Source organism: Pan paniscus, chromosome 4, assembly GCF_029289425.2.
Source record: "Pan paniscus chromosome 4, NHGRI_mPanPan1-v2.0_pri, whole genome shotgun sequence".
NCBI classification, from domain to species: domain Eukaryota; kingdom Metazoa; phylum Chordata; class Mammalia; order Primates; family Hominidae; genus Pan; species Pan paniscus.
In genome coordinates, this window is record NC_073253.2 from 42316081 (window position 1) to 42329214 (window position 13134).

Sequence of the window (13134 nt, forward strand, 5' to 3'; positions counted from 1 at the left end):
AAAAAACAAATACCATAAAAATAAAACGGGAAAGATTGTGTGAAATAAATTACTTTTTAAAAAAAAATTTATTTTAAAAGCAATTTCTTTTGAGACAAACACCTAGCAGGTTTTCTTTTTATAGACTGTGTACAAAATAAGATACCACACCTTCTCAACTTACCATTCAACCCTCTCTCTAACTTCTTGTTCTGTACTATTTAATATGTCTTGGCTCTCCAAGAAAAAGAAAGCTTCTTGAAGACAGAAACAATAACATGTATTTAGCCTTAAAAACATTCATAGTTCCCAGCGTAGTGATAGGCTAGGAACTAAACATTTATTTACTGTTGCATGCAAATTATCACTTCATGATATAATGGCAAATCAGAAAAATATTTGAATAAATCATTTTTAAAAGTAAGCATCTATTCTAAAGCCTATAGCTAAAATAAACTCAAACTAATTTTATTATATTAATGAAGTGGAAGAATTCAAATAATATTTTGCTATGATTATTTTCCAAGTAAATATATATGCTGTGTTATGGACAATGCAATGATAGCTTCTCACTAACAAGAAATTTATAACCTAATAGAAATAAAGGATGACTACATGGAGGAACATTACTACTTATAAAAGACATGTATTTCTAAAGTATAAACAAAGAAATTATTTTATAACACTATGCATCAAACATTATAGGCCTTTAAGAGATGGAGGGAAGATCCTGAATCATTTCATCTTCCTATACTCACGTAGTCTCTAGAATTCTAACTAATTTTGCTACTCAAATCTCTACTGAGTCAAGAGGGATAAAACCGTTAAGGCTTTTACACCAGCATATTTTCATAAATTTCTTTTTTTCCTCTCATGATATTCTCACTATAAATCCTGGTCTATACATTCAGCACTTATTTGTTCACTACTTCTGGCTATAAAACTATTATCTTTATCTCAAAGGTTAACGGCTGGATCTAAATCAAAATTCTAAACAAAGAAGTTTTATGAAGCGTACCCTCTGATATCAGGAAATTATAAAATTTTATTTATCTTATTTGAAAGCATGAAGAAAGAAGGTACTCTTTTTAAGTTCTGACTTATATTTTTCCAATCAGCTCTTTTTTTTTTTTTTTTTTTTTTGAGGCAGGTTATCACTCTGTCACCCAGGCTAGAGTGTAGCCTCAAACTACTGGGCTCAAGTACTTTAGCCTCCCAAGTACCTAGGACCATAGGCACGTGCCACTATGCCTGGCTAATTTTTTTTCTTTTTTTGTAGAGATGGGCTCTCACTGTGTTGCCCAGGCTGGTTTTGAACTCCTGGGCTCCTGCCTTGGCCTCCCAAAGTGCTGGGATTACCAGCATAAGCCACCACCATGCCCAGCCTAGCTCTCACTCTTGAAAGGTAAAATTGATATGCCAGAGTCAGAATCTTAAGGAAATTACAAATCAACTTTAAGAAGCATCTTTAATACAAGATGATAGGGAGAAAAAAAACGAAAGAAAAAAGAAATAGAGAAGCATCTTAGAAAACTGACAAGAGAAGCACTAACTAATAAATTTCTTTTCATTTCTTTTTTTTTTTTTTTTTTTTGAGACAGGATCTCGCTCTGTCATCTGGGCTGTAGTGCAGTGGTGCAATCATGGCTCACTGCAGCCTCAACCTCCTGGCCTCAAGCAATCCTCCCTCCTGCCTCAGCCTCCTGAGTAGTTAGGACTACAGGTATGTGCCACCAGTCTTGCTCTTGTAGGCCTGGGCCGGAATGCAATGGCGCGATCTCACACTGACTAATTTTTTTAAAAACTTTTTGTAGAGATGGGGTCTCCCTACGTTGCCCAGGCTGGTCCCAAACTCCCAGCCTCAAGTTATCCCTCCACCCTGGCCTCCCAAAGCACTGGGATTACAGGCATGAGCCACCATGCCCCACCAGAAACATGTATATTTTCTGAAAGCAAGAAACATCTTTCATAAGAAACAGCTACACAATACTAAATTATTAAGTCAAAACAACTTTCTAAATAACATATTATGCTTAGTTAGGAATGCTATAAATTCTTAAGGTAGAATTATAGAAACTGAATGGCCTCATCATAAAAAAGTGACAATCTTTATAGTCATTATTAAAAGGGAAGTTGGGCCAGGTGTGGTGGCTCATGCCTGTAATCCCACCACTTTGGGAAGCCGAAGCAGGAAGATGGCTTGAGACTAGGAATTTGAGACCAGCCTGTGCAACATGAGACCTTGTGTTTACAATTTTTTTTTTTTTTATTGAGACAGCGTTTCACTCTTGTTGCCCAGACTGGAGTGCAATGCCACAATCTCGGCTCACCACAACCTCTGCCTCCTGGGTTCAAGAGATTCTCCTGCCTCAGCCTCCCGAGTAGCTGGGATTACAGGCATGTACCACCACGCCTGGCTAATTTTGTATTTTTAGCAGAAATGGGGTTTCTCCATGTTGGTCAGGCTGGTCTCAAACTCCCAATCTCAGGTGATCCACCCGCTTTGGCCTCCTAAAGTGCTGGGATTACAGGCGTGAGCCACTGCCCCCAGCCTTTTTTTTTTTTTTTTTTTTTGAGACTGAGTTTCACTCTTGTTGCCCAGGCTGGAATGCAGTGGCGTGATCTTTGTTCACTGCAACCTCCACCCCCCCAGTTCAAGAGATTCTCCTGCCTCAGCCTCCTGAGTAGCTGGGATTATAGGTACACACCACCATACTCGGCTAATTTTGTATTTTAGTAGAGACAGGGTTTCACTACGTTGGCCAGGCTGGTCTCAAACTGCTGACATCAGGTAATCCACCTGCCTCGGCCTCTCTAAGTGCTGGGATTACAGGCATGAGCCACCGTGCCTGGCCTACAACATTTTTTTTTTAATTGGCTGTGCATGGTGGCACATGCCTGTAGTCCCAGCTACTCTGGAAGCTGAGGTGAAGGATTGCTTAAGTCTGGGAGTTCAAGGTTACAGTGAGCCGTGATTGTGCCAATGCACTCCAGCCTGGAAAACAGAGGGAGACCCTGTCTTGAAAAATTAATTCACTAGTTAATTAATTCACTAATTAATTAAAATAAAAGGGAAGCTGGAGCATTTGTTCTTAAGAGGAAACTGTGCTTTAAAAGTAATAGCTACATTTCTTCTCATAAGCAAGAGTGGCTTTAATACATTACCTATGATAATAAAACAAATCTAAGTTTTATTCATTTCCTTAGCATTATAAATTAATATACTACCAAAAACATTTTAAGTGCCTATGACTTTTATAGTACAATCCATGAAGCCAGTATATACATATAAAATAAGTACTTAGTCAATAGTCCACAAACATGAGTACCTACTAAGTGGTGTTTTATAAAAATGAAGGCTTGTGGTTGGGTGTGGTGGCTCACACCTGTGATCTCAGACTTTGGAAGGCTGAGACGGGCATATCACCTGAGGTCAGGAGTTCAAGATCAGGCTGGCCAACAAGGTGAAATCCCATCTCTACTAAAAATACAAAAATTAGCTGGGCGTGGTGACGCATGCCTGTAATCCCAGGTACTTGGGAGGCTGAGGCAAGAGAATCGCTTGAATCCAGGAGGCAGAGATTGCAGTGAGCCAAGATCGTGCCACTGCACTCCAGCCTGGGTAACAGAGCGAGACTCCATCTTAAAAAAAAAAAAAAAAAAAAAAAGGCCTGTGAATGAGTGAATGAGATAACCAAATTATGTTATAACACCTATAGTATTTACATTTTTAAGTCACAAAAAAATTATTCAAAGACCTATGACTTCTAAAAAAAATCTACATTCTTGTTAATAAAAACCTTATGATAGGCCAAAATAACTGACTTGGATTAAAATATATTACAAATCAGAGAACCCACTAACAATATCTAATATCACAAGCAGAGATGCCACCTCTGAGGAGACCAATTAGAAAAAAGCACCCCTTCCTCTGAGTAGTCCATCCCACTGAAGTCCATCCCTGTGAAGCACAGGGTGAATTTTAGCCAACTCACAACCCTTGGACACAACTACATGCTCCACTCTTGCTCAATATTTTAATAAAAAAGAAATCATGAGCCGGGCCTGATGATTCACACCTGTGATCCCAGCTATTCGAGAGGCTGAGGCAGTGAGGTGATCGCTTGCACCCAGCAGTTCCAGGCTGCAGTGAGCTATGATCATACCACCACTGCACTCCAGCCTGGGTGACACAGTGAGACCTCATCTCTAGACAAAAAAAAAAAAAAATCCTTTAATTGCATCTAAATCATTATATTAAACTTGTTTTGGTTTACATGAAAAGACTCAGAATCATTTATTTATGTGTAATCGCTAGTCATCATATATTTTTTGAGTGGTCACGGCATACTAGGTACTATGGTGAGCCCACTGGGGTTCACAAAAAAGAAGACAACGGTATTTAACCCAGCAGTACTTTAACCCTCTGGATAGTTTTAACTAATTTAGATCATAGACATTTGCATTAATGATATGAAACCCACACCAATTCACTGTTGGGCATGAATGTTATAGTATCTACCAAGAGTAAACTGCTCCTGTGACTTACATTTTTTTTTTTCTTTTTTGAGACGGAGTTTCGCTCTGTTGCCCAGACTGGAGTGCAGTGGCTCGATCTCGGCTCACTGCAAGCTCTGCCTCCCAGGTTCACGCCATTCTCCTGCCTCAGCCTCCAGAGTAGCTGGGACTACAGGCGCCCGCCACCACGCCTGGCTAATTTGTTGTATTTTTAGTAGAGACGGGGTTTCACCGTGTTAGCCAGGATGGTCTCGATCTCCTGACCTCGTGATCCACCCACCTCAGCCTCCCAAAGTGCTGGGATTACAGGTGTGAGCCACCGCGCCTGACCACATTTTTTAAAGTAATTATTTTATTTTGAATAAGGTCAGCTCCTGTCCCATTCCCCTTACATTCTCATCACAAGTAATTTCCATCATGTGCTTATTGTTTACTGTCCCCATACATGTCCCTAATACTTTACCTGTATATAGATAGCATTTTTTTTTTCAGTTTTGTACAAGAGTTTAGAAAAAAAAAAATCAAATCACAACAAAGCTGACTTGGCTTCTCTTTGAGCCTCCTGGATCACCGTATATCTGTGGCTCTGGCGGGTCCTGCCGCTCCACCACAAACACTGTTTTAGTTCTCCTAGGCCTCTGCCTGTCTCCCAGACTGAACTCCATTCACACATGGAGTGTGAACACGAAGTTAGAGTGAGGCTGCTTCAGGGCCCCAGGCCCATGCGTCCATCCAGACTCCAAGTGGAGTGTAGGGCTTCCAGGGCAGAGAGGGGTTGGAGGGGCAGACCCTGCCCAGGCAGTCCTCACATTGGACAGGGCATCAAACGGTATCCCAAGGGCTCGCCCTCCCTTTCCCCTCAACCCCAACTCAGGTGAAGGGGGAGCAGCTGTCACCAGAACCTATACTGGTGAAGGTTGTGGCTCAGCACAGAACGAACATCAGCGGTGAACCTGAGGGCATCCAGCATCGGGAGCAGGTTGAGAAGGGTTGTGTCACTGGGGTCACTGAACCAGGATTTGATGGTGATGGCCTTGTCTGGATGGCTCCTGTAAACCCCTGGAGAGTTAGCCAGGATCACAATGCTGGAGAGGTCACTGTGGACCAAAGAGAGGTCCTTGATGTAGCTGCCCAACTCCAAAGTGCAGTGCTGTCCGTAGTATCTCGTCTTAAGAATGCTTCTGCTATTGTCCAGTTTATCTGCCACAGAAGAGCCATAGATCTCCATGCTTGCTATAAACACCACCAGCTCCCACCACTCGCTCACGACTTCCAAAAAGAAATCCACATGGGGCCTCTAATGTACAAAGAAACGGACAGGATGTTTGTCTATTACCACCTTGAGGATGAAGTCAGGAGGCGTTCCAGGCCAGACTGTGAGCCTCAGGACCCCATCATGGTGGGAGTGAATAAGTGTCTCATCCGGATCCAGCACCATGATCTTCCTCTTCACCTAGCTGATTCCAGGACAAGAAGATAAGGGGATGATATCATATCGAACAGTTTGGTGCTGAATTACCATGCAGATCTGCCACCGCAAAAGGGCGGAGAAGCTCCAGAGCTTGGCGGCGAAGGCCACGAACGTGCGCAGCCCCAGCAGACACCGCGTCCGCATCATCCTGATGACCCTGGCACTGCCTGCTCTGACGGCCCCGGGGGCCCCCGTGGCACAGCTCCGCCAGCCCCCCGTTGCCGGGAGGGGTAACGGCAGCCCTAAGTGGCAGGAGAGGCTGCAGAGAGGGGTATGGAGCAAGCGGCTCAGAAAGTCACCCCTGGCGAAGTTTTGGAAAGCCCAGCGGAACGGGGAGCTGGCGGACAGGCGTGGGCAGCCTGCGGGGGCCCACATGGGCTGGGAGTGGCACCAACAGCTTCGGGGAAGTTGCGGGCCGAGACAGGTCGGGCTAGGATTGGGTCCTCCGAGACCAGGAGGGAAGGGGAAGGATTAATTGGGGAAGGGGACAGTGGGGGAGGGAGCAAGGATGAAGGGGGAAGGGAGGGGGGAAAGCAGAGAGTCAATAGCTTTTTTCTGTTTTTACAGAGAATTAAAGGTTATATAAAAGGCATCAAATTCTACACATCCTTTTGAAACTTTTTCTTGCTCAATATTATGCTTTTTACATTTACTCACGTTAATACATGTCATTCTTTTTTAACGTGAATCCATCACCTAGCTTCAAGACTCAATCTATTCTTTCCCCTTTTCTTTGCAAGAGTAATATTTATTTAAACTACTGTATTGTATCCCATTATATGAAATACATAACAGGATTTTTTTTTTTTTTTTTTTTTTTTGAGACAGAGTTTCGTTCTTGTTGCCCAGGCTGGACTGCAGTGGTGTGATCTTGGCTCACTGCAACCTCCACCTCCCGGGTTCAAGTGATTCTCCTGCCTTAGCCTCCCGAGTAGCTGGGATTACAAGCGCCCGCTACCACGCCTGGCTGATTTTTGTCTTTTTAGCAGAGAAGGGGTTTTGCCACGTTGGCCAGGCTAGTCTTGAATTCCTGACCTCAGGTGATCCACCCACCTTGGCCTCCCAAAGCGCTGGGATTACAAGTGTGAGCCACCATGCCTTGCCAACAGGACTTTTTTTTTCAATTTGACAATTGATCTATGATTAGAGGAGCTGCTATGGTTTGAATGCTTGTGAAACTTAATCCCCAATGTGACGGTATTGAGAGGTGGGACCTTTAATAGATGAGTCGGTCATGAAGGCTCTGCCCTCATAAATAGATTAATCTATTAATGTATTAATCGGTTCATGAATCAATGGATTATCATGGAAATAGGACTGACAGCTTTATAAGGAGCAAAGAGAGACCTAAACACACTCAGCCCCCTCATATGAGGTCCTGCACCTTCTGAGAATTCGGCAGACTCCCCACAAGCAAGAAGGCTCTCACTAGATGTGGCCCCTCAACCTCAGACGTCCTTCTCATCCTCCATAACTGTAAAAAATAAATTCCTTTCTTTATAAATTATCCAGTTTCAAGCCAGGCATGGTGGCTCACACCCAGCACTTTGGGAGGCCAAGGCAGGCAGATCACTTGAGGTCAGGAGTTCAAGACCAGCCTGGCCAACATGGTGAAACCCCATCTCTACTAAAAACACAAAAATTAGCCAAGCGAGGTGGCACATGACTGTAATCCCAACTACTAGGGAGGCTGAGTCACCAGAATTGCTTGAACTCGGGAGGCGGAGGTTGCAGTGAGCTGAGATGCCGCTACTGCACCCTAGCCTGGGTAACAGAGTGAGACTCTGTCTCAAAAAAAAAAAAAAAAATTACCCAGTTTCAGGTATTCTGTCATAAGCAACAGAAAACAAACCACACCAGGAGTCCAATACATTTATATGTATTATGATTATTTCTTTCAAATTATTTTCAGTTTTCTGTTTACTGACAAAGCATTTCCTTTTTTTAACTTTCATTTTAGGTTCAGGGGAACATGTGAAGGTTTCTTATATAGATAAACTGTGTGTCACGGGGGTGTGGTGCACAGCTTATGCGTCATCCAGGTAATAAGCACAGTAACTGACAGGTATTTTTTCTGATCCTCTCCTTCTTCCCTTCTCCCCACCCTCTCCCCTCCAGTAGGCCCCAGTGTCTGTTGTTCCTCTCTATGTGTTCTCATTGTTTAGTGCCCACTTATAAGTGAGAACATGCAATATTTGGTTTTCTGTTCCTGCATTAGTTTGCTAAGAATAATGGGCTCCAGCTCCACCCATGTTCCCACAAAAGATACAATCTCATTCTTTTTTATGGCTGCATAGTATTCCACAGTGAATATGTACCACATTTTCTTTATCAAATGTCACTGATGGGCATTTAGATATTGTGAATAGTGCTGCAATTAATATTCACATGCATGTGTCTTTATGGTACAACGATTTATATTCCTTTGGGGATATATCCAGTAATGGGACTGCTGGGGTGAATGGTAGTTCTGTTTTTAGCTCTTTGAAGAATCGCCACACACTGCTTTCCACAATGGCTGAATTAATTTACACTCCCACCAACAGTGTATAAGCATTCCCTTTTCTCCACAACCTTGCCAGCATCTGTTATTTGACTTTTTAATAATAGTCATTCTGACTAGTGTGAGATGGTATCTCATTGTGGTTTTGATTTGCATTTCTCTGATCATCAGTGATGTTGAGCTTTTTTTCATATGCTTGTTGGCTGCATATATGTCTTCTTTTGAGAAGTGTCTGTTCATGTCCTTTGCCCACTTTTTAATAGGGTTGTTTTTCTCTTGTAAATTTGTTTAAGTTCCTTATAGATGCTGGATGTCAGACCTTTGTCAGATGCATAGTTTGCAAACATTTTCTCCCATTCTACAGGTTGTCTGTCTACTCTTTTGATAGTTTCTTTTGCTGTGCAGAAACCATTACGTTTAATTAGATCCTATTTGTCAATTTTTGTTTTTGTTGCAATTGCTTTTGGTGTCTTTGTCATGAAATCTTTGCCCATTCCTATGTCCAGAATGGTATTGCCTCGGTTGTCTTCCAGAGTTTTTATAGTTTCGGGTTTTACATTTAAGTCTTTAATCCATCTGGAGATGATTTTTGTATATGGTGTAAAAAAGGGGTCCAGTTTCAATTTTCTGCATATGGCTAGCCAGTTATCCCAGAACCATTTATTGAATAGGGAATCCTTTCCCCATTGCTTGTTTTTGTCAGTTGACAGACCATTTCTTTAAAGTGCTCCATTATTATCTTCAGGTTTTCTTCCAAGCACTTGATCTTACCAAAAGGTATCACTAAAAGATTTTCAGAAAATAATCAAAGCCATTACTTCCTCAAATGGTCCTTAAAAGGTCTGTTAACTGAAATATCAAAGCATTGTAGCTGTCCAATCATGCAACGAAGTTTGCACAGGCAATTCAACTACACCATAAAAGCTATCTTACCAACCATGACTATACAATACCATCAATTGAAAATGCATTCTGATTTCATATGAGGAAAAAAAAATACCCATTTTCTTTTTCTCTGGGGTCTAGGTCTGAATTTATTTAACCTGCTTAATACCTATCATGTACTTTCGATATGAGGGCTCTTGAATTTCTTCAATTCTGAAACATTTTGAGCTGTTAACTCTTCAAATATTACTTGTCCTTCCATTTCCTCCATTTTTTCCTTCTGAAATTAGTATTAGATGAATGTTGGTAACGTTTGCTACTCCTACTATGTTCTGGGTAAGGTCCCTCCATACTATCTTCAAAACTCATTCTTTGACTATATCAAGTCTAAAGTTTCTTTTCTCTATTGCTTTTTAAAAAGTTCAATAACCATATTTTTCATTTCCAAGTTTTCTAATTAGCTGTTTTTTCTATCTAGTAGATCTTGTTTCATTACGTTTAATTTCTTAATCTTCTTTAATGTAAGTTTATGTTTATTTATTTGAACATCCTCACGACACATCGTTTTTGTTCATTTTTTATAAATTTAAATTTCATCTGGAGTAAATTCTTATTCCAATTATTGAATTTATTGGTTGTTCTAGTATTAGATTTCTTAGGTGTGTGCTACAATTTTGGTTGTTTGCTCATTCAGAATAGGAGTTTTTTTTTTTTTTTTTTTTTTGCCCTCTTTTCTCTTCTTCTCTCTCTCCTTTCATCAGTACTGCTGAACATTCATAGAATAAAACATAAATGGTAACTCCTAGAATTGTGTTATACTTTATACTTTATGCTCACCCATCCCCAAGTAGTTTTCAGGTTATCTCCTGCCACCCCTCCAAGGCCCCAATTTCATTTCAGTCTTATGAAAGTAATTTTTAATTACTTCCCCACAAGAATATTGTAGATATGGCCAAAATAGTCATGAAATGATTCCTTGGCTTGATTTCAAGTCAGGATTGTGTCTCTGTATCTGTGTCCCTAAATCCCCAACTTTCAATAAGGCTTTAGTTCTTGTCAGCAACCCAAGAGCCTTCTTTTCTCCCTATCTATAGTTTCAGGCAATGAGCCAGGCTCTTTGTACCTCATCCTAAGAGGGGAGCTTTTAGTCCCTTTTGCCACGTAAGAGCCAAATTCCACTGCCTACTTTAGGACTTTTGAGTTCAACAGCTTGCATAATCAATCTCTACGTGCCATTTTGGATTTCTGTTCTATTCTGGCCCACAGAGATAAAATATTATTCTTTTTGGACCCTGTTATTTCGTTTTCCCTTTTTATATTTTATTCATAATTGCTATGTCTGAAGCAGAGGGTGTTTTCAAACCATGAATTTACTGTGTCTCATTTTGGCCCCTCCCAATTTTTATTATACAAATCCAATTTTTATTTATTATACAAACACAATATATTGCTCCAAATTCATTTTTTTTCATCTGTGACACAGTCCCCAGAAGGTCCTGAGATTATGTGCCTTATTGCTCCAAATTCTAAATCACCTATTTTCATTTTTCCACATTCTCTTCTAGTTTTTTGCCCATGTATAGTCATAGATCATATTTCATTGGTTAGTTGTTTAAAATATTTTGGACCTCAGGTATATAGAAATGGATTAATTACATTATCACAAGTCTTGTAACAGCCCCTCTTATTTAATTATATGATATTAATTTCTGAGTTGATTTGGTTATTCAGACTTGTAACAGAAGACTTTCTATCACCATCTGTTGTTAAAAATTAACTCTTATCAAACTTCAATGTAAAACTAGTATTCCGTTTAATATGCTTCATCAAAAATAAAGTATCTGTGCATTTAAACATGTAAAAGTATATAAATACACAGCTGTTTTATAGTCATAATCATACAATTGGTACAATTTGGTTTCCTTTTTTACTGGATATTTCAAACATTTTACAAAGCTTTCAAAATTATCACTCCACATGGCTCATTCTTAAGTGAGATATACCACATCAAATAAGTAAATGGTTAAACTGTTTTAAAAGGAGAAAAAAAAAGCTACTTTCCATTAAAACATAAATGGAAGAAAAGGTTGTGGTTTACCACAATGCTACATAAATGTGCTCAAAGTCAGCAATAAATCACCACAACACACATTTAAAGCTTATGTGCAAGTACCTGTATCTTTCTAAATATACCAAAATCTTGTTTCAAAACAATTTTACCTCATGGTTAAATTTTACACAAAGTAATTACCTCAATTATGTTACTACAAAAATATCCTGAAAATGTGTCACTGACATTTAAAAAATCATTGTTTTTTGGTTGGGTGTGGTGGCTCATGCCTGTAATCCCAGCACTTGGGGAGGCCAAGGTGGGCGGATCACCTGAGGTCAGGAGTTCGAGACCAACCTGACCAACATGGCGAAACCCCATCTCTACTAAAAATACAAAATTAGCCGGATGTGGTGTCATGCGCCTGTAATCCCAGCTATTTGGGAGGCTGAGGCAGGAGAATCACTTCAACCCAGAAGGCAGAGGCTGCAGTGAGCCAAGATCGCGCCACTGCACTCCAGCCTAGGCAACAAGAGCAAAACTCCGTCTCAAATCAATCATTGTTTTTTAGTGCTTGCTAACCTATTTACCACAGATAACATACTTTACAAATCTCCTGTGTTTTACTTGGGTAATCACTAGGACTGTAAGGCACAGTGTCTTCATCTTTAAAATGAGATAATTTTCAGTTTGATCTAAATATTAAACGCAATTTTGTATGTCAAGGTGCTTTGAAACCACAGATATGTAATTTTTATTATGATTACCTTTTCTATTTCTCTTTGTGTAGCTCCTTCCTTTTTCAAACGCTCCTGTTCTACACACTTGGCATTGTAATTTTCCTTGGATTTCTGGAGGGCCTGAGTTATGCTCTGAATGGTTTGGACAGCTTCCAGAGTTCCTGCAACTTCTTCTTTAGTCTGTTTAGTATGAAATGATCCATCAAAATGACTGAACTATAAAGTATTCAATATCTGACCAATCAATTATTTAACAAGAAAAAAACTGATACCTTTTTATGAGACTTTACTTGTTCTTCTCCATACTTCTGAACTTCCTTTATTAATTCTTGTAATTTTCTAACAAGATCCAAGTGACAATTTGCTAATTTCTCTGTAGATGTTTTGAATACATCCCATACTGGTGCAAATGTTCTAAGAAAATAAAAAATATGGGAATAACTTATTAAAAGTAAAAAAGAAAATTAAGGTTCTAACAAGGAACCAGTGGAAATAATAGTGGTATATATGGCAACTTTATTTAGGCAAAAGATGAAATTAAAATAATGAATAAAATGATTGACAGACTGACCTTGAATTTTTTTTGTCATTGGTTATTTAAAATATTTTTGGACCTCAGGAATATAGAAATGGGTTAATTACATTATCACAAGTCTTAACCCTCTTAATTATATTAATTTCTGAATTGATTTAGTATTTATACTTGTATCAGAAGCCTTTCTATCACTGTCTATTGTTAAAAATTAACTATTATCAAACTTCAATTTAAAACAAGTATTCCATTTAAAATGCTTCATCAAAAATAAAGTTTCTGTGAATTTAAACATGCAAAAGCCCAATTTTTAGATAATTATTCTTTCCATAATTGTTATGGCAATGAGCACATCTCATTTTAAATGTATTCTTTTCATTATTTTCATTTTTCAAGGAACACATTTTTAATACAAATTTTTAAAAGGAAGATTAATGACAGTCTATAAAATCACAG

General features: G+C 39.5%; 2 protein-coding genes across 3 annotated transcripts in view; both read right to left on the minus strand.

Moving 5' to 3' along the window:
* FCHO2 (FCH and mu domain containing endocytic adaptor 2) overlaps positions 1-13134 on the minus strand; it is a 138797-nt gene that overhangs the window by 91466 nt on the left and 34197 nt on the right. For both annotated transcript variants that reach the window (XM_055112318.2, XM_063604202.1), the window contains exons 4-5: positions 12419-12560; positions 12174-12326 (exon numbers count right to left, since the gene is read on the minus strand). In XM_055112318.2, coding sequence (XP_054968293.1) covers positions 12174-12326; positions 12419-12560 — 295 coding nt within the window. The remainder of the gene's footprint in view (positions 1-12173; positions 12327-12418; positions 12561-13134) is intronic.
* On the minus strand, positions 4706-5828 carry LOC134730371 (CTD nuclear envelope phosphatase 1-like). Its single transcript, XM_063604203.1, has one exon. It carries the CDS (start codon positions 5723-5725, stop codon positions 5390-5392), a length of 336 nt encoding a protein of 111 aa, XP_063460273.1. The 5' UTR covers positions 5726-5828; the 3' UTR covers positions 4706-5389.